General features: G+C 36.8%; 1 protein-coding gene across 1 annotated transcript; it reads left to right on the top strand.

Annotated features, from left to right (window-relative positions):
* The first annotated feature begins 3,997 nt into the window (after positions 1-3,997).
* On the top strand, positions 3,998-21,147 carry LOC127636077 (protein mono-ADP-ribosyltransferase PARP14-like). The gene is given in 18 exon segments (XM_052116455.1): positions 3,998-4,210; positions 4,374-4,492; positions 4,819-4,849; positions 5,025-5,228; positions 6,914-7,141; positions 7,467-9,937; positions 10,293-10,529; positions 10,748-10,957; positions 11,108-11,207; positions 14,399-14,548; positions 14,702-14,764; positions 14,887-14,967; positions 14,970-15,068; positions 15,244-15,450; positions 15,567-16,172; positions 16,351-16,493; positions 19,873-20,047; positions 20,145-21,147. Coding segments are annotated over 18 exon segments (5,589 nt in total). The 5' UTR covers positions 3,998-4,026; the 3' UTR covers positions 20,426-21,147.
* Positions 21,148-21,816: the final 669 nt, after the last annotated feature.

Below are 21,816 nucleotides of genomic sequence, written 5' to 3'. Positions count from 1 at the left end.
TAAAATCTAAAACTATTCATACGAGCCAAGTCATACGATATCTTGAAATTCTGCTATCTTGTATGAGTTATGTAACATGATACAATGTTGGTCTGGCTCCTTTTAAGGTTTTTTCTTGCCACAGTTGGCTCTGGCTTGCTCATTGAAGGCTTTAAGGCATTGAGGCATACTTTTCTGTAAAGACACTTTTGAAATAATATATATTGTGAAAATGCCATAAAATAAAATTGACTTAATCTTATGTATCATTATGTCAGTTTTAGTTTTGTAATATGTATACCAAGCAATGATATGAACTAACAGTTGGGTCACCAGTGATTGGACCATCATGTTATGTGACCACTACATCAGCACATTTCAGCTGCCCTGAACACAAACATTGAGTTCATCAATGTTTCACCCCACCTAGCAAAATAGAGCACAGTTTTATGATCATGCATTATGAAAGACTGAGTGTGAGCAATGAAGTTGCTGGCATAAGGAGATCTTTAAGGAAATAAATTCTGCGGGATTAAAGGGCGGAGAGATTCAAGCGAGAGATGTGTCAATGTTAGGGTTAAAGTTACACGTAGAGCACAAATATAAAGACTCTCAATCACACTAACACTTGAATGCGCAGAAGAGTTACATAACCAATGGAGACAGACAGCTTTTAGACCAATGTTTCATACCTCAATGGGCTGGAGACATTTTTAGTAACTCTCTCTCTATCTGTGTCGCATATTTTTCATGCTTTTCATGCAGGTTTTGCAAGGTTTGGCCCCCATACTTGTCTGACCTTTTAACCCCCTACACTCCAATGCGTGATCTCCGCTCCTCTGAATCAGTTTTTTTAACTGTTCCTCCTACTCGTCTACATTCTTCTTTTGCTCCAAAACTGTGCAACTCTCTTCCCTCTGAGGCTAGACATGCTGAATCTTTTTTTTTTGAAAATTTTAAATCTTCTCTTAAAACTTTTCTGTGATTATTATTGTATTCTTTTTAAAATGTTCTGATTGCACGTTTTCTTTTTTGTATTTCAATGTATTTTTATTTTTATCTTGTAAAGCGGTTTGAGATGCAACTTTTAAAGGTGCTATAGAAAATAAAGTTATAGTATTATTATTATAGTGCTTCATTTTTTATATTTGGTTATGACTGCCATAACTCATCTGCTGTGCTGACTTATATAATACATGAGAATGCATGCAAACAGTTTGTGTGTGTGTGTGTTTGTGTGTGTGTGCGTGTGATTGTGTGTGTGAGAAAGAGAGAGAGACTCCTAATCCAGCCCAGAGATTCATACAAGACTTACTTTAGAGTTCATCCTTGTGGAGGTCAGCTTTTATCCTGTGCATGTTACCAGGGCTCTGTTTCTGTGTAATGCACGTTTGGAGATCAAGATGAGTTTCACAAACTACTTACACATCATTACTCTCTAAAAACAAGAGCAGAAAATGAATGCTGACCACCCCATAGATCTCTGCAACAACTCAGTGTAGCAATGTGTTTGTTCTCTCAGGATGAGCTGAATGTGTTGTTGTACATACAGATGGCAAAATTGTAGGGGAGGGCCTTAATTCCATATTTAACGAAGGATTGTCAAAAAGCTGACATGGGTTGCATGCTTAGGACTAAAGGTCAGGATTATTTAAATAGACAGGTTCTTGATCTATAATGAAGCTTCATCAACATTTATTCAGTTATTTTGTCATTTCCTAGTATGTTTGGAAGAATCTTTTTCATATTTGGATACACAACATCTGTGAATTCCACACTCCATGCTTTTGTCATGAGTGGAGCGAAAGGTAATTGCTAGAGCATTGTGTTGGGCTGGGGCCCAATACTGTCAGTAATAATTATTTATTTAGGGCCTTGTGTTTGCATTAAAGCAGTACTTTACCAGCACTCACACAGAAGCTGCCCTCCTTCGCTGTCCTCTCATATCTATACAGTTAGGTGAGCAAAGGGTAATGATGTTGAAAAGCTGTTAACGAACTTATCATTTAAAAGGTTACAGGAGTTCAAACAACCTATAAGAGCCCAAACCTCATGAGGTACACGGTATAATAAAAGTCTGCATGTGCTTCAATGTGATTGGCTGACTGGTAATTGTGTACTGAGGTTTAATTACAGAGTGAGGATGAGAGGCTTAAATGTATACAGCTCCATTTTACCATAAGAGGAACCCAAATTCCTGTAGTGATTTATGTATGAAAGAGAATAGCCCAAGTATTACTTTTACATACCTGTCTTTCTAAAAAAATGACAAATTTATAGATAGGCCTACAGTAGATATTTGGCTTGGGATCGATGCCTTTTTCACACATTGACATTCAGAAAATTTGACCAATGATTATCAACCGGAATCTGCATTTTTTTACGATATAAATAGAGCTAATCGTTGCACGATCGTTTTTGTCTCTTAATACATATTTCTAAATACAACTTTGGTAATGTGTGAATGGCAAGTAGTTGCATACCGTAGGCATCCAGCGGATTACATGGCACATTCTAAAATTAAAAACTATTATTTTCAATGAAGGTACGCACATTGTGGCGCCCAGCTGCGACTCCGGAGGCTGCTCACGATGCAGCTGACGAAGATTTCCAATTAATTAACCCAAATCATTATCAAAGGACACAGATGATTTACCCTAGCCATCACAGGATGATATATTGTGTAGCCTATATGTATCTTTTATATGGCCTGCACCACATTTTCAGTTACAAATATTTACAAAGTAAATTTACAAAGACTTTTTGTGGTTTGACAGCTTAAATAGAACATATTCAAGGCTACATACAGAGAAATTGCAAAATAAACAAACAGACCAAAATGTAATTCATTTTTCTCTATAAATCTATACAGAAATCTCCTTGACATACGTGATTTCAAGTTTGATTACACTCTAGCATGCATCAAGCACAAGGAAGTGTAATCAAGCTTGAAATCATGATTGTGCCTAGAGAACGCAATCATGCAATTTCATTCAACACTTTTGTTTCCAAAAGTTTTTGAAACATTTTAATATAGCCTATGTGTAGTAATTAAGTGTCATTATTTTCAAATACTTTTTACAAAAGTTTTCGTACCAGTACTTTTGTAATGCGTTCAAGCTTAATCGTTTAGGCTTTTATCAGTACAGGACTTCTTGTATCAGACAGTGCAAGTAAGGCCATACCGCCATCTGTTGGTTTTGTAGGGTAGGCCTACACTTATTGCCAAAAGCGATCTTATTATAATTAATTTTTTTTATTCGAGACAAAGTTTACACAAACAGGTACATAATAGCACACACATAGCATTGTAACATCAGAGTCATAAAAATTACATCACTTAAGGGGGATTTGTGAACATATCACCTCAAACTTTTGACTTTTTGTTATTTAACAGGTTGCAAATAATTTTCAAATTCTAAAATTAAAATCTTGACAGTTGGGGATAAGTGTGCACATTTTTGCTAATGAATAAGAAATGTATCAAACAAAATTAAAAGGTTAACCATAAACTCAAGACCCATATCTTTATTCCCATGAAATGAAATGTTTTCTTTCAATGTAAAATAATTATCAACGTAAAATAATTATTAACATTCACTTTACTAAACACACACACACACACACACACACACACACACACACACACACACACACGACACCGAACGAAACTTAAGCGATGACGTCACGTGACATCTACCTCGTCTTGAAAAAAAAAACTCACTGCGGTCACTTTACACGACTTAAAACCCAATGGGTGTTTTGGGTTTGTAAGCATCATTATGAGTCATTGGTAAAAGAAAAATAATACGTAGCTGCAGCTTGTCGATTTTATGAGAAAGTGTTCGCATTCTTTCCCATTAGATTTATCGGGCCAAAGGTAGCCTTTATGAACATTCTCAGTCCCATCCCTAATCTCGCTGTAGTCAACAAGTATTCCAGTTTCACGCTAGTTATCAGAGAAACGAAAGCGAAAATAAACTGGAGGGAGTGATTCAACTATATACACACAGATTCGCAGTCATTTCCTCATTGTGAAGACTGTTCATGATGGACGATTATCCTTATCCGATCATCGTAGAGGGAGACTGGCGAACTGAACACGCAAAAACTATAAAAAGTAAACTTCAGATTTACTTTCAAAGTAAGAAGAAATCTAATGGAGGAGACTGCGCTGTGCAATACGATGAGAAAAGTAGCACCGTTACGGTTCTGTTCAAATCATCTGACAGTAAGTGCTAAACACGAAACAAACATAGGCCTGGAATGTTTTTTAAATGGCTCATTTTGTATATTTTGTTGTTTAATGAAGCAGTTAGAGCGTAACGGAAGCTTAAATATAGAAAGTGCGACACGGTGATGTATTTCACTAAAGTATTATTGTTATGTTTAAGCCCGAGACGGTGTTCTCTCCAAGGCGGAACACATGATTACCATTGAAAAGTGCGAAGTCAAGTTGAAAGTGAGTAAACCCAGCGATGTAGTGGAACAGCCAGACAACATCGGACAACCGGTGAGTTTTAGACTTGCCCATCAAGGTGGGAGTTTTCTTAAAATATTGGCACAATCTATAGGCCATGCTCCATAAATCAAATCCCTTCTCATCTGCTATTTGTAGACTGTTTTAGTCATTGAACATTTACTGTAAAAGTATCATAAAAATAAAAAAGCCTAAATGATTGACAAGCAATATAATTTGAGACTTAGCATTGTAGAGTTACTGTAGGACACTAGGATTCTTGTTTTTTAACACTGAAAATGGTGGGGAGGAGTCCAAATGACTCACCATACTTGTTTGATTGGGTTCAACATTTACCTAATTACCTGTTTGAATTTCAGAAGGAGCAGGCATGCGGATATCAGGAACCAAGTAAGAATTTATTTGGACTTTGTATTCTGGCTGCTTGTGTAGATCCATGTGATCTTTTATTGGTTTGGTTATCATGTTATTGCGATGTACCTACAAACACACATTTTTATTATTTACTATAATATATGTGTATGACTTTGGATAAATATGCATGTCACTTTTATTTTGCCCTAAGATCAAAGTGCCCCTCAAACTGAGTTGGATGTGAAGGACCCTCAAGAGTCAAGTGCTGTTGTACTGGAGAATACTCCTCATGATGCTCAAAAAGATGTTTTGATTCTTTTGGTGGAGAATATCAGTAAACATTCAGAGCATGACATCAGCATGGAGTTAATACCAGAATTAAACAAAGCAGTTGTGACCTTTAAAAATCCCAGTGGTAAGTTGTTCTGTGACATGTGTTTACTCATATAAAAGAGTGTAGTTTACATTCTTTACACAACCATATTTGGAATGGAAAGCTTCACTTTAAAGGTGCACTCAGTAAAGTTTCACTATCAAAGAAATTAATAGTAATTTTTGAGCATATGTAAAAAATCATGACCACTCACATGAGATTAGGAGTTTATTAATATCAGTAACCTTATAAAAGCTGTTTTATTATGTGTGGGGGGCTACTATTTTAGAATCACATGACCAGCTGAACACTACTTGCTTAATCTTGTTATTTAACTCTTTCACTCTTGGATTAAATTAATCATGACTGATTGTGAATAGTGAATTTCTACAAAGGCATCTGTAACTGAAAACTACTGATTTTAAATTATGCTGCATCCACACTACTAGGTGTCACTGTAAGTCCAAGATGACACAAGCAAAAAGTTACTGAGTGCACCTTTAAAGGGGTCATATCATATTTCTTAAATAATTTTATTTCCCCACATGTGGAAAACATACAGATTCCTTGCAAAACCAAAAGCCTTATTTAGCTTAATCTTAATTTAGCTAGACCATTTGCACCCTGTCTCTGACCCTTTAGAATCAAACAGGCTGTACTGATTTGCTACTGTAATTTTACGACTTCTCTATCGATGCCCTTTTTCTTGTGAAATGAGTAAAAATACTTGCTTAGGGGATTTACCTTTGAAAAGTTGCCACAAATACCATGTTTCTATCACTGGGTGCCAGAAACTGAATAATATTTGGAGATTTTCCACATAAGTTAAATTCCAGCTACAATAAAATCATCTTCATTTTCAGGTCTTAACAAACAATATCTTATCCTTCATATTTCTTCACAAAAAACTGAGTGGGCCAATTTGTTGAACACAGAATGAGAATCAATGATGTGTAAATGTGGTTAGGTGGTATTATTCCTTGTAATGTCACAATGTCACAAATTTCAGAATGAGCTGTATTCAAGATGAAAGCTTTACTTTTTTTTAAAGCTTAGCATATTGAACTATATTTTATATTTTTTTGATTGTAAAAGAGTTAGTTCAACCAAAAAAGAAATTATGTCAATTTAAACACCCTCATGCCATCCCAGATGTGTTCGACTTTCTTTCTTCTGCAGAACACAAACGAAGATTTTTAGAACAATATTTCAGCACTGTATGTCCATACAATGCAATTGAATGGTGGCCAGAACTTTGATGGTCTAAAAAGCCGATTAAGGCAACATCAAAATAACCCATAAGAATCCAAGTCATCTGAAGCGATCCAATTGGTTTGGGTGAGAACAGACCAAAATGTAACTCCTTTTTCATTATAAATCTTGACACAGTCTCCTTGGCAATCATGATTTTAAGCTTGATTACACTTCCTATAGTGCCATTTAGTACTCTGTGCATTCGTCAAGCACTAGGAAGTGTAATCAAGTTTGGTATCATGATCATGCCTAAAGATTGCAGTGGCAAGTCTTGCAGTGAAAAACGAGTTATATTTTGGTCTGTTCTCACCCAAAACCAGCTGAACTTAAAAATACATATTAAAACACTGGAGTCGTATGGATTACATTAAAAAACCCATTTCAAACTTTCCTTATGTATAGTTGTACATCTTGTTATAGCTATAGTTGTATAGTTTTTACAGCTTCATTAAACGTGTCTGCTACATTGACAGCTGCAGGAAAGTTCCTTGAGGAAACCAGGACAAATCGAACTTTCCAGCAGTACAATATGAGGGCCAGTGAACTGGAGAGAAGCACATGTGTGAGGGTGGAGAATCTTCCAGCTGAGGCGAATGAGATGTTGCTGGATCTGTATTTTGAAAAATGGGGTGGTCCAGTAGAAGACATTATCACAGTTCCATCGGAGAAAGCAGCCATTATGACCTTCAAGAAGGAAGAAGGTAAACATTTAATTTCATTTGTTGCTTGTCCTTGCTGTCACACACAGGTTGAGATGCATATGAAATTTAACATTTTATTTATTTATGGGATGACATGGAATTCAAGAGGCATGTTCTCTTATATCTCATAAAGTATGATGCCTATTGATTCTCAAAGGAGGCATCTTTTTATATAGCTAGTGTCTGTTAACATTCAAAATACCTGCAGACCATTCTACTTCAAAGACACAACTACTCTGATCCATTTTTTTGTGGTCATCATTTCTTTACCTCTGCACAACATCAGTAAATTTTCATTTGACCTGCAGCTTTCATTCTTTTTCAGCCAAGGATAAAGTTTTGAAGATTGAGCATACCATCTGCAATGTTCCAGTCAAGATATATCCATATTTTAAATCACTGGGTACGGCATTGTATGGTAGCAACAGGCCAACATGGAAGCTGCCTGATCCCATCACAGTCAGTGTACATCCTGCAATCAGGAAGTTCCTTCTAAAGAAAGGGCTGATTTCCTTTATCAGAGACGAGATGAGCTCGCATTTCAGCCAAATAAACATGGACAAACCTGATGTTCTTCTCAGTCCTGATCCAGCATTGCTGAAAGAGAAAGGTATAACCAGAAGACACATTGATGGCTGGAGTAAGAATGCCTCAGATGCCTTCAATAAATTGATCTCCAACTACACAGCATTTGAGTGGCCAGTATTGAACACCTTGTGGACCAAAGTGGAGGGTGAAATTAAGGAAGTAGTGACAGATATGGTTTTTATAGATATGGATGGCTCTAAAGGGATTGTATCACTGGCAGGGGCGGCCCATGATGTAATTGGCCTGAAATCCATCATGGAGAAAATGTTAGAAAGAGCAACAACTCAGATGGAGAGAGAGAGGAAAAGTGTTACAGAAGACATGGATATGTCCCCTGCCATGTACTTTCTGCTTGTGCACGATGACATGCAAGGTGCTACTACGAGTTCTCCAAAACTGCACATTGACTACAAAAAAGACCTGAACAAATTGGTTTTATCAGGTCTTAAAACGGAAATTCTCACCTTCAAGAACGATATCCTTGAGAAGAAATTAAAAATGAAACAGAAGCAATTAAGGATGGACCGTTCAATCCTGGAATTCTTGAGATCAATGAATTGTGATGAGATGTCCAGAGATTTGTTTATATCTCATGGAATAAGGGCTGCCTACACAGTCGAAAATGGAGATATTCTTTTGTTTGGGAGCACAGAAAGAGCACTTGCTGATGCAGAGAAGAAGCTAGGAATGGTTCTTATATTCAACATCCTCACTGTAGAAGATCAGGGTGTCCTTGCATTGCCACAGTGGCAGGATCTCAATAAAAAACTGCAAAATTCATACAACACTTCCAAAAAGAGAACTGTGCTGATAAACTTTTCAGCACAGAGAGACAAAGTAATAGTGTCTGGATTCAGAGAACCAGTAAGAGAGGTCAGTTTAAATTTAGGAGATTTCATTGCGAATCACTGTAGAATTGAAGATGTAGTTCGTGTCAAATCACACGCAGTGGTTGAATTCATAAAAGACAAAAAATCACAGGACTGGATGAGTTTTTTAAAATCTGATAAGGTGGAAGTAAATTTTAATTCAAAGAGACCCTGGATCAAACTATCCGGCGAGCGTGCATTTGTCCAGCCAGCTATGACCTCCTTCATAAAAATGGCAGATGCTCTCTACACTGACACATTGATCATTAAGAAAGCAGGGGCAAAGAAGTACTTCATGGAGCAAGGTAGAATTATGCTTTCAATGTTGTTGAAGGGAAAGGGATTTGTGGTGGTGCTCCAGGAAGATCACATGACAGAGGATGAGGAGGATGAATTTTACAAAGGTAGTTCTGAAGATTTCGGGCAGCTGTCTTGTGAGGTTCAGATGACAGGAGGTGTAACTGTTACAGTCAAAAAGGCAGACATTTGCAAGTTAAATGTTGATGCTGTGGTCAATGCTGCTAATGAAGATCTGCAGCACACTGGTGGTGTTGCTTTAGCACTTCTCCAAGCTGCTGGACCACATCTGCAGCAATGTTGTGATCTCTACACTAAAGTAAATGGACGTCTAAGAGCTGGAGATGCCATCATCACTGAGGCTGGTCAACTTCCTTGTAAATATGTGGTGCATGCTGTTGGACCCCGCTTCAGTGATTCAGACAGACCTACTGCAGTGAAATGCCTAAGACATGCTGTAAGGGAAAGTTTGAACATGGCTTCAAGCAAAAATTGCTCCTCCATTGCGGTTCCTACAATCAGCTCAGGGATATTTGGCTGTCCTCTCGAACTTTGCACTGAGACAATCGCCAAGGAGGTGCATGAATACATCGAAGATCATAACCGCAGTGGATCAAGGAGCAGCCTGACTGAGATCCATTTGGTTGACAACAGTGACAGCACTGTGAAAGCCATGGCTCATGCCGTTAGAAAGGAGTTTGCTGCTTTTAACCCTAAAATGACTTTCCCTCATCATCCCTCATCTAAACCTCCTTGGAAAAGCAACCATGGACACAAAGCTCAAGGCCCTCGTGGTCGTGGCCATGGTAATCATGGATATGGTAATCGTGGACATAGAAACAAAGACTTTAGTAGTCACAATTATGAACCAAAAAATGAACATGGTAATAAAGACTTTGAAAGACAAGCACATGGTAGAGGAGAAACCAAAGGCTCATTTTATCCTACTAGATCAGAGAACGTTGAAGGTGTTCTTGAGACCAAAACAACACAAGCGGGACTAAAAATCACCTTGAGGAAAGGGAACATTCAGGATGCTTGTGTAAGTGAGTCCTAGATTACTAATGAACTAGATTACTTATGTTTCTCAATCACAAGGCCTTAACAAATTTCCAAGCGGACCTAACTGACATTATATTTCTTATTTTAATTGTAGAACATTATTGAAGAACTACTGCTTTTAGTTATGTACTTTGCAGTACAAGACATTAAGTCAGCTCAAATTTAAATTTTCTTTTGTTTGGTGGTAATCAAACAACATTCTGTATATACCCAATACATTAATGCACATACGCACATTCTCAATTTAAGCTGATGAAGTCATTTTCATGAGGAAATGTTTTTGTAGTCTGTTTATTGATGGACCTTAAGAAGTGCCTCCTTTGTTTCACCCACAGGCTGATGTAATTGTAAACACTATATCAGAAGACTTGGACCTTAGTAAAGGTGCTGTTTCCAGATCAATCCTTCAGACTGCTGGTCATCAGCTTCAGTCAGACGTCACTAGAACTGCTCGCTTAGACATTCCACAATATGGAGACACAGTCATCACAAATGGTTATAACCTAAAATGTACAAAGGTCTTCCATGTGATTTGCCCTTTTTGGAATGGTGGACAGCGCTCAGAAGATGAGGTTAGAGAGAATAACAATTTTAGCCTAGTAATGTTTTTTTAGCCTTTACCTTTTTTGTTTTTAAATCTTAATATTTATAGAAATAGCGTTGCAATGCAATTGGTTGATTTGAAATTGTTAAATAGATATTGCAAATTGACTTGTGTAGGCTTTACTTGTTTACTTTGGCAATACTTCTTAAAGGAGTATAACAGATGTTTTTCTTTAAATGATGAAAGGTACTAATTCAGATAATTAGAGATTGCCTGGGAAAATCAGACGCTCAGGGGATGACCTCAATCTCCCTCCCAGCTATTGGTACTGGGAACCTTGGCTTTCCCAAGGATCTAGTGGCCAAGATCATGCTGAGTGAATTCCAGCAATTTACGCCTCAAAACCTTCGTGAGGTAACTGTGATTGTGCACCATTCTGACAAAGAAATTGCTGCGGTGAGTTTTTACATGATAGGAAGCTATTCAAAGCCAAAGAAACAATAAACCACATTTTTATCATTTCCTACACTGTATGACCAAATTGTAATTGTTTAAACTACATCTTGTTAATGTCATGTTAATGCCATTTTGTGCTTTATCTTGCAGTGCTTTACCAACAGCTTTAGACATGGGATTCAGGGTCCCATCACAAAAGGGGGAAATCAACATTTCTTGCCTAAAGCAAATTCTTCATTACAGACCTCTGGTAAAACTTTTTTATCTGATGTCCTTCACACTTACTTAAAAACAGTTTAAACCTTAAAGGTACTGTAAGCGATTTTAGGATTCTGAAGCATTCCAAACATAATTTTGAGACCAAATCTGAGCAAAAGAGCAGCATTCTGTGGCTGTCAAATTCAACAGTGGCACAATAGCACCCTCAATGGACAAACATTATGAATTGTAGCCTTAATGATTAGCTTCTAATACAACACTATGAGGAGCAGCAAAATGATTGACGGGTGAAAAGCATCAATGTCTGTGGTCCACGGAAAAAAATGTGTTTGCTGTTTACAATGTCTTCAGCTGTCACAGAGACCGGTGAGATATCTCAGGACACTTTTTTAATTAATATCTTGAAGGGAGTAGGAACACTTTTGCTTACTTTTCTATGAAACAAAATCACTTACAGCACCTTTGAGAGAAGAGTTTACCCCAAAATTTAAATTATTGTTATGTTGATCCAAACCCATAAGACTTTATTTTTTCTGTGGAACTCAGAAGGAGATGTTAAGCAATGTTAGCCTCAGTCATCCACCATTCACTTTCATTGTGTGGAAAAAAGATGCAATGACGTGAATGGTGACTAGTTATGACCAAAATCTTATATCATGATATGAATCATTTTACATCACGATAACGCCAAATATCACGATATAGTAAAACATTTTTAAGTCAATAAAAATTTGTTGATATATTAAATAACCATATTGTAATGACTATTTATGAATAATCAAAATAATTGTATTAATAATAATGGTAATTTAATCAAGTACTTTATAAAAGAAAATGACTTCCACTTATATAATTATTTCTTTATTTAAAACATGACAAACATAGTCAGAGTAAAAAGAAAAAAAACAAAAACAACTAAATTTAGATTACTAAATTCAACCTTACCATAATTATACATTTCACATTATGCCACATTTCAGTCTGATGTTGACTAGTAGTATTAGTTTATTGTAAACATCTTCTGAAAGCAATGCAACAAAGGAAATAATCCATTAGTAAATATACTATATAGGAATGTGCGAGGCTAGTCGACTAAATGGTTCTGATACAGCTAGTCAACACTGGAATTGCTAGTTGGTTAATATATTTCCCCATTAAACTGTTTGAACATTTTTTACAGATTTAAGTCTACTCTTAAATTACTGTCCCTATTAAAAAAGAAGGCTGCTCATTCTTCTTCCATCTCTCACTTGCGTGCTTGTAAGTTAATTTTCCACTGAGCAGGCTTTTTTAGGTCAGGATTGTCGTCTCCAGTTAATCAAGTCCAGTCTTTCACCATACTGTGTTGTGTTAATTTTGCTCATCAAAATTTGAGTAAGAAGATTAGAAAATGACTATTTAGGCCAGGTATGCCATTTTTTTAATCTGCGGATAAACAACGGGTTTAAACTACGAGTCAGTAAACTCACTAATGCGTATGAGCATTAGCTATATAAGCTGGGAAATTGTGTGTTTTAGCATAATATGAGGTAAAGAAGAACAATTTATTCCAATATTATCAAATTTAATTGCTGATTTGAAATATGTTCTTTGATCTTAATCTTGTTTAACTGTTTTTGAGATTTCGGTGTTCCCTTATTCAAGTAGATAGGAGCTGCACTGGCATGACAGGAAATAGATTTCCGAGACCAGTCCAAAGATGGCCGACAGTGGACTGACTTGCTAGAAAGACTTTGGTAGAATTCAAATGGGTCACACAAATTTTGAACTTTGTGCCACGATAGAGAGAAAACATTGAGTAGTGGTATCCCACTTTTAGCTCTCCGGTCTGTGGGGCACAAAGGGTGAAGCATGAATTTGTGCACACTTTCATGCTTCAGATATAGCATACGTGATAATCATGTAAAACACAGCTGTGTGTGTCTGATGAGAAGCTTGTTTAATTAGAACGCAAGATGAATGTCTCTGAATTTGCTTCGGCGCCCCAAATTTTCACATGTCAGATAGCCCACCTGAAAAACCCTATTTCCTCAGTTCTCTCAAGGCTCAACAGAAGCCACTCTGCCGCCTCCTCCATTTCTCCAACAGTGTACCACGTACTTGTGACGTGAATAGGATGAGGTGCACATTTCTTGTCACTTGGTGGCGATTTTGTATTACCGTGATACAGGTGATAATCCAAAATTTATGCTGGTTGCAAATACTGGTTTATCATGTATTTAAGCAATATCACATGAGCAAGAGTGCGATATGGCCCTACATCAGCACTGCTGTGATTCGGCCGCAGGTACAAGTCCGTAGGCCGAGTCCTGGAGTGCTGTTGCATGTAAACAATGACTAACGGATTCACTTCACGTCACCAACTGGCTCATATTACACACAAAAATTATATTTTGCCACCACCTGCTGGCTAATATATGTAATGAAGAAAAAAATAAAGCTGTAAAAAGAGACACATAGCTTACATTAGCTATTAACACATATGCACGGATCTTACACTTTAGTTTAGGATGACGAACACAAGCGGAGTGATACACACTGTGAAGCGTCCGAGTGCTGATGGTGTCAGACCCATCAGTGCTCATGAAATGTCTCTCGTCCATTCAGATTTGAGGACCGGAACTAACAGTTGTATATACCGGTATATCACCTACCACTAATGGTTCTTATTTTGTTTAAAATAAAAGCAATATTTTGAAGAATTAAAAAAACAAAAAAACAAAATCTGATTAAATCTTTTCATTGAGAGATTCATTGAGTAGTCACAGAGATTTTAGCCGAAATTATTACTGAGCTTTTTTTATTTACAAAAGTTAAATGGGGTTTTGAAATTCATATTGGGCATTCAAGAATTACATCAGACAACCTGTGAAAAGAGATAATAATAATAATAGTTTAAGCATGCACAGATAAAAAACAAATGGGTGGATCAGGGACCAAAGAAGAAATTAACAGTCTAGAGTTTCAAAATTCAAAACAATTCTAACAAAACATACACTGCTGCCCCAAGTGGTCACTAGGAAACGTTCTAACATACCTGACAAACTAGGATGAGTTTTAATCATTTGCACTCACAGTATGAAATAGATTCAGTTCAATAAATCTAGTGTCACAGGATAGTTATATAATCAGGTTAGTGACAGAATAAAAAAAAAATAAAAAAATATATATATATATATTTTTCCATACATTTCTGTTTTTTTGTTTTCTTCTTATCATTAGAACTGCGTGGCAAAGTCTCCACTCCCTCTCTCGGAGTTCACACTTTGCATGTGGGTCAAGTGATCCTAGAGGTTTCATCAGGAGACATAACTAAAGAAAAAACTGATGCCATTGTCAACTCTTCAAATAAGACATTTTCTCTGAAAGCAGGTAAATCCAACTTCAAACATAGTATTACTGGTTTTGATGAATGTTGGTTTAATTTATAATTGAAATGTCTTATTTAAATTCAAAGACAATATAATAATGTTACTAGTAAGATGTACAATATAATATAACATTTTATTTCCCTTTGTAATTCAGGAGTTTCCAAGGCCATTTTAGATGCTGCTGGATTACAAGTGGAACAGGATTGTTTACAGATTGGTTTGTATTTCTTCAGATTTACTATTTATTTTGATAACAATTTTAATTAAACACTTTATGCATTACTATAGATTTAATGAACCATGCTGTTGAGATGCTATTGTTATATTTGTTTTCCATAGTGCGCTCATCAAACAGTCAGCAAACAGAGATTGTGACCTCAGCTGGGCAGCTCCCATGTGGAAACATCATCCATATTATTGGCGTAATAGTCCAGCGGACATAAAGGATGGTGTTTTGTCTGTTCTTAAATTGTGTGAGGCAAACAAATTTACCTCCGTTGCATTCCCAGCTCTTGGCACAGGTAACAATGGCAACATTCCTAACATTCTGTGTGTTATTTCATTTTTCTACATAGTTGCAGTAACAGTGATTATTTACTTTTATCAAACTCTTCTTTTGCTTGCATTATGTGTGTATTACCAGTTTTACATCTACATCCCTGCATCTACTTTTGAAATATACCTCTAACCCTTTAGGTCAAGGTGGTGCAAATCCAGCTGATGTTGCAGATGCAATGGTTGATGCATTTGTTGACTTTGTGAAGAAAAAGAAAGCGGTGCATGTGAAGTTTGTGAAGTTCCTTATATTCCAGACAAGCATGGTACCTGACTTCCATCAAAGCATGCTCAGAAGATCCGGTGAGAAAGTGGAGGAAGATAAAAGCATGTTTGGCAAGATTAAAAGTCAGTAAATAAATCTATATAAAAAATTTATATTTGATAAATTCTTGTTAGTGAGTTTAATATGATTGATCCCTTTATGTTTCTTTCCATCAAACATGTACCTGGACATACATAAGATTTCTTATTTGGGTACAGTTCTGAAAATCCCACAAATGAAGAGTTTGTAATAGTGAGCAAGGAAATTGAGCCAGTTGTGTTCCAACTTTGTGGGGAGACAGCAGAGGACTTAAGAAATGCCAGCGAAATGATCAACACCTTGATAATAAAGGAGCATATGAAAATTTCCATCAGTGATCCAGCCATTGCTCATTTCACCAAAGAGGATGTAGAAATGCTGAACACCATGCAGAGGGAGCTCACAGTTAGTTTCAAACTTGAGAAGAAAGGCCAAGACTCAGTCATTACATTGGAGGGACTGACAAGAGACGTACACATTGCAGAGAATCGTATTCGGGACATGATCCGTAAGATGGAGAGGAATGAAAAACGAAAACGTGATGCATTTATGGTCAGCAGCATGGTTGAGTGGAAATATCTGGATCGTGGGCAAAACCTCAAATCCTTTGATATGCTCACCAATTTTGATCTGGAAATGGCCTTTCAGAATAAACAACCTTCAGTGAAAATCAAGTTTGATGATGATGAATTTGATGTCAATTTTATTCGCCAAGTTGCCATAGGACAGAGGAAGAAGTTCGAAGTAAAGCGAGTAGATCTGGAAGGTAAGTATTTTTTTTTAATAAAAATAGGTAAAGCTGGAATTAAAGTTAGCTATGTGTAGCAATGCTGAAGGTGAAACTTCTCTTTCTGTTTAGACACTTATAAGGTCTTCATGTGCAAAGATTAATTACTCAATTTTGGGGTTTTTCATATATTATTTTTTTTTTTTGCCTGCTTCAGTAACTCAAAACACTTTGCCTTCACATTGGGATGATATGAAAGGACAGTCAGTTGTTGTGGTACAACTCACAGCAGGCTCACAGGAATATGCAGATGTGGAGAATGCTTTCAGCAGAACTGGACTGACCTTTAACATCATTACAGTAAGACTGGCTAAAGAGAAATTAATATGTAATCCTCTAAGGTTAATTACATAATAGTATATACAGGAAGACTGGGGCAAGTTGTCACAACATTTTCCCCTGTGAACATTTTTCATGGTAGGTTTATTTTTGACAGTCAGTTTTTCTGAGGGCACATAACTTATAGGGTAGTCTACCCAAAAAGGCAGATTTTGTCATTTCATTTTGTGTTCAGAAATCTGTATTTCTTTCTCCAGCGAAATGAATGTCACCATTTACTTTCATTTTATGTGAACTGTTCTTTCAAAGTCTTGACAAAAAAAATAAATAAAAAATTTGAACATTTCCACCACTATTACCCAGGGAAAAAGAAACCGTTAATTGAACACAAATGGAACTCTTGTGATAATAGTGGGGCTTGTTGTTACATTATAAGTGTAAGTTGTCATAATCAGTCTTTAAACTGCATATAGCCCCGTACACACATCCAGCGACATGATCCCATTCATTTTCAATGAGAGCTTGCGACCTCTGCCAACTATACTGTATGTGAGCGTGGTGAGCGACGCGAAAGATGAAAACGTTTAAACTTTCAAAGTTTAACTATGCAAATGTATAGCGACTTTTTTGAGTGACAGCCAATAGGAGTGAAGACGGTGTTCAGTGGAGCTCATGTCACCTGTTTCCTTTGTGGTAATGTAGTCGCGTTCAGGCAAGACAGATGAGAAATGAAAGTTTCTGGGAGCAATTTACTGTTCTATACGAGTTGTCATCAGGATTTATGGACGGGGGGACAACATTTTCCAAATTAGGAAGATCTAATGAAGAACTAATATTCTAATAAAGAGCGTTTTCTTCCTCTTAATGATTTTTGTTTTATTTATTAAAAAAAACAGCAACCCCTACTTACCACGGCACTGCCCTCATCCACACCCACTCCAGCACCTTCTACCACCAACACCCACCGTGTTACTCACTCACTCACTGTATAGGGATGCTAGTCTCTCACTCAGTGGACCTGCTCTGCATGGTGGGGATTCTGTCTCTCCCTCTGATAGAGGGTGACATCATAGGGAGATTCTGATTATTTTCTTGCTGACTTAAAGCCTAAAAATGAGCTAATTGCAAGCTTTAGTAATTCCAGCAGGTTGCAATATAATTGCCTTATAAGTAGGGATGGGTATCGTTAGGAATTTATCAATACTATTACTCTGATTGATACTCGTTATCGGTTTGTTTTTTATTAATTATTAAATAATTGATAAAAATATATCATTTTTTAAAAGAATGTTGTTTCTAGTGTAGCAACAGTAATATGAACAGCAAATTCACTATACAAAGTCAATATCTCACTGGAAATAAATCTAAAATGTCAATAAAATAATTGTATCCATTGGCTGTGAAGAAAGCAATGAAGGCTGTCATCAAGGGGCTGTGTTTGATGTCAATCAAACTGCGCACTTGTGGGTCAAGTGCAGGTGGACCTGTCACCGTCTTTGCCGCCTACATAGCGCCAGGGAAAATTGCGATGTTTATTTTTTTATTTAGATAGACGTCATATAAAAAATGTATGACTTCTCAGCATTGGTAACGTGTCCCACATTTGGTTTGTTTGGATCTGGTCACCCCGTTTGTGTATGAAGCGCAGCTCCGAAACAGAGTAGAGAGTTTGCCGAAGCGTGACTTATAAATTACACCAAAATGTTAAAAAGAAACGTAATGTCGGAGCTTATCATTACAACGGACATTAATAATTAAGCACCGGGCCCGTTTAATACCGGGTTTTGGTACCCATCCCTACTTAAAAGGGCATTTATATCTATCTAATATTTATATCTTATCTAGTTAAGTGAACGTGCTAATGTTATTTAAAGGTTAAGCTATCTAGCTGCAGTTTTATTTGCTTGTCTACACTAGCTCCTCGCTTTTGCCACGTTCATCTTCGTCTGTCATACCTAGTGCTTCAAGCGTGGCAAGATATTTGGCCATCGCCTCTCTCGTTCACTTTTGCTCTCTTTTCTTTTTTGTGCCACTGATTTTAGTCTTTGATGAGGCGATTTGACTCTCTAGTCAGTCCTCGCTTTGAACAATGCACATCGTGTGTGTTCCGCACATCTGATTGGCCAGGTGTTTCGACCGAACCATTTTCACAATAACGGCGGGGGATGGGGTATCAGAATCAGATGACAAGTTGTGTTTTAATGACAAAAACATTTACGTATTTATCATGTTAATACATATGCATTCTATTTTCAGTGATATAAGTCAGTAAGTAAATTGTTGTACTTGATCCCATTAAGGGTCAACTATAGACATTAGCATGGGCCCTTGTACCATTTGACCCCCCCCTCTGGCGGGACTGGTTGTCTATAACCATATACAGGGCAAGTTTGTGGGGCCCTAGGCGAAATCATGAAAATGGCTCATAACTTTAAAACATCCATAAAACCACTGCAAATGTGATGAATAGATTTTTAAATAGAAAGCACTAAAAAAGAAGCACTATACCGTGTAGATGACAAATAATGTGTCCAATAGCTTTTTTCCCAACATGAAGATGTTAGGTTAACATGCATGCATAAGTGAATATGTGTATTTAGGTACTAAGTCTAGTGCTCTGTGGCAGCTCTGTACTTCAGTCTGAGAGGGTTTGACTCATAGATTTTGTACATTGATAGATCGCTAATCTGATTAATGATTCAATGCATTGGGCACTGCTGTAGTTTATGTAACAACACTTTCCATAGCAGAATATCATTTTTTGCGACAATAATTAGAATTATATCTTGGTTTTATGGGCAATATATCTTCTCTGTGATCACAATTTAAAAGATATGGCCAGACGAGCAGTCCACCAATTACGTTGAGTGACAGCAGTGGGAACGCCCAAGCGATGTACACAAGTCGCTGCAGTGTGTACAGGGTTTATTATAGACTTTTAAGCTAAAAGTAAACGGTAAAACAATTGTGAAACCAAAAATATTAAACCATTGTTTTGGTCAATGAATACTGTACTTAAAAATAGCATTCTTTTATACTATTTAAAATACATGAGAAAACTTGCCCTGACATGACATTTATGAAAAATACTCTTGTGCTGAGAACAGTTTTTGACTCAAAAACTTACTAAGATGTAGCCCTTGTGACAACCTCCTTATATTGCAACTTGCCATAGTCTCTATTATATACAGTATATATATTTATTTAACTGTGCAAATTAAGGTTAAATATATGTTTGGCCTAAACTCACATAATAGATGTAAATATATCATTTTTAAAGGGTTCAGATCAGTTCTTTCTAGTGTTGCTGTGTTTTGTACTACATTTAGTACCTCAATGTAATAGTGATGTTTGTTTAAGCTGAATAGTTATTCTGCTTACATGTGTGTTTCATGCACAGATTGAAAGAGTCCAAAACAGCACACTCTGGAAGAACTACATGATCAAAAAGGAAGAACTGGAAGATAAAAACCAGCACAAAAACAATGAGAAGCTTCTCTTCCATGGCACTGGCCCTGATAAGACCGATCACATCAACCATCATGGCTTCAATCGCAGCTACGCTGGCATGCATGGTACTAGCTAGAATTCAGTGTCTTTTTTTTTTTTTTTTTTGCAATTGTATTAATTTGTCATTTGAATTAACTGTCAACTGCTCTTGTTGTGGTTTAGGAGCCATGTATGGGAATGGTTCATATTTTGCTGTTGATCCAAGTTACTCAGCCAAAGGCTACTCTAAACCTGATGCCAATGGACTCCGACGCATGTATCTCGCCAGGGTGCTTGTTGGGGACTTCACTCTAGGAAAACCAGGCCTTGTCACTCCCCCTGCGAAGAGCTCAAACAGTGTTGATCTCTATAACAGTGTGACTGATAACCAAAGCAACCCATCCATGTTTGTAATCTTCAATGATGTACAGGCTTACCCAGAATTCATAATAACTTTCCAGTAAGGACAGCAACTGTTTTGTTACTGTTTTATTACACTGATTAGATGAAGCTGAACACACAGGTGTAATATATACTAGCATGAATTATTAGGAAATAATCATAACAATGAAGGCTGGGGCATCTTCCTCATACATGAAAAAAAACTGAGATAACACAAAACAAATCTCTGAGTCAGGGATGGATTACCGACCGGGCCAATGTACCGAGGGGGTACTTGACTGGGGGGCTGGGCTTTAAGGATGCGGCATCAAGTTTGGCAATCCCCCCCACTCGTATACCCATCAACAATGAAAATGTAACCCCCCCCCCCCCTTTTTTTGGCCAACAACTTTTGGAGGGGGGGGCTTGAGATTATTGGGCCTTTGCAAGTCATAATCCGTCCCTGCTCTGAGTCTGTGCTGAAATATAATCCTGAGAAAAATCTCAGTCCTTAGCCCAATGTTCGCATAAATTGTTCTCTTCCCTTGCATTTGTATAAACAGTAATTCTCTGTTTTTAGCTTCTTTATTACATTGATTGAAATATTTCCCAATACTCTGACATTTTCTATGGCTATACTGTATTTGCATCCCGTATTTACTAGAGGTTAGAAAAACAAGAATTTGTACATTTTAATTGATTGCAGTGTCTGAAATACCCTTGTGTAATATTTCTCTCCTTATTAATGTGACTATTGTCACTAAAACCTATCTGAATACAGGTTTACGGTAATAAATATTCTTATCTGACTATGACTTTATAATTATTCTTTTCGATTTGTACTTTCCCCAATGTTACAACTAACCTGTGATGCACAAACATTCTCCAGCAAGTCAGATATTTGCCACTGCATAAACTACACTAGAGCAAGTGAAATAAGAACTAGTGTATTGCAAACTTACTAAATAATAAATACAAAATTCAACACAGAAACCACTTAACTGTTAACTGTTAACCCCATTATGTGAACTATTTTACTTTAAAAATGGGTGTCACACTTTTTCAGGTAGAAAACTACAACAAAAGACCTTTTAGGCTACATTTACTTTTTTGTTTTGGAGTGCTCGTGTCACTAAGTAAATTTTTTACAAATTCCAAAAATTTCAAGTCAAAGATTTAAGCACAGAGGGAGGGGCTGTAGCGAGGTGTGTGAGATCCAAGAACCAATTCCATTTTTTAGTCTTATTTTTTAAATACTTTTCTCACTACAATATATACACAAGCAGTTGTCAAAGGGTTAGTGCATCCAAAAATCAAAATTCTCTCATTGTTTACTCACCTGATCACCCCAGGTGTGTATGACTTTCTTCAGCAGAACACATTTGATGAAAAATAGAAAAATATCTCAGCTCAGTAGGTCTTTAAAATGCATATGGATGGTGATCAGACTTTTGAAAAGCTACAAAAAGAACAG

Source organism: Xyrauchen texanus, chromosome 43 (genome assembly GCF_025860055.1).
Source record: "Xyrauchen texanus isolate HMW12.3.18 chromosome 43, RBS_HiC_50CHRs, whole genome shotgun sequence".
Lineage (NCBI taxonomy): Eukaryota > Metazoa > Chordata > Actinopteri > Cypriniformes > Catostomidae > Xyrauchen > Xyrauchen texanus.
Note: the sequence above shows the minus strand (reverse complement) of the source record. Positions and strands in the feature narration are given on the sequence as shown.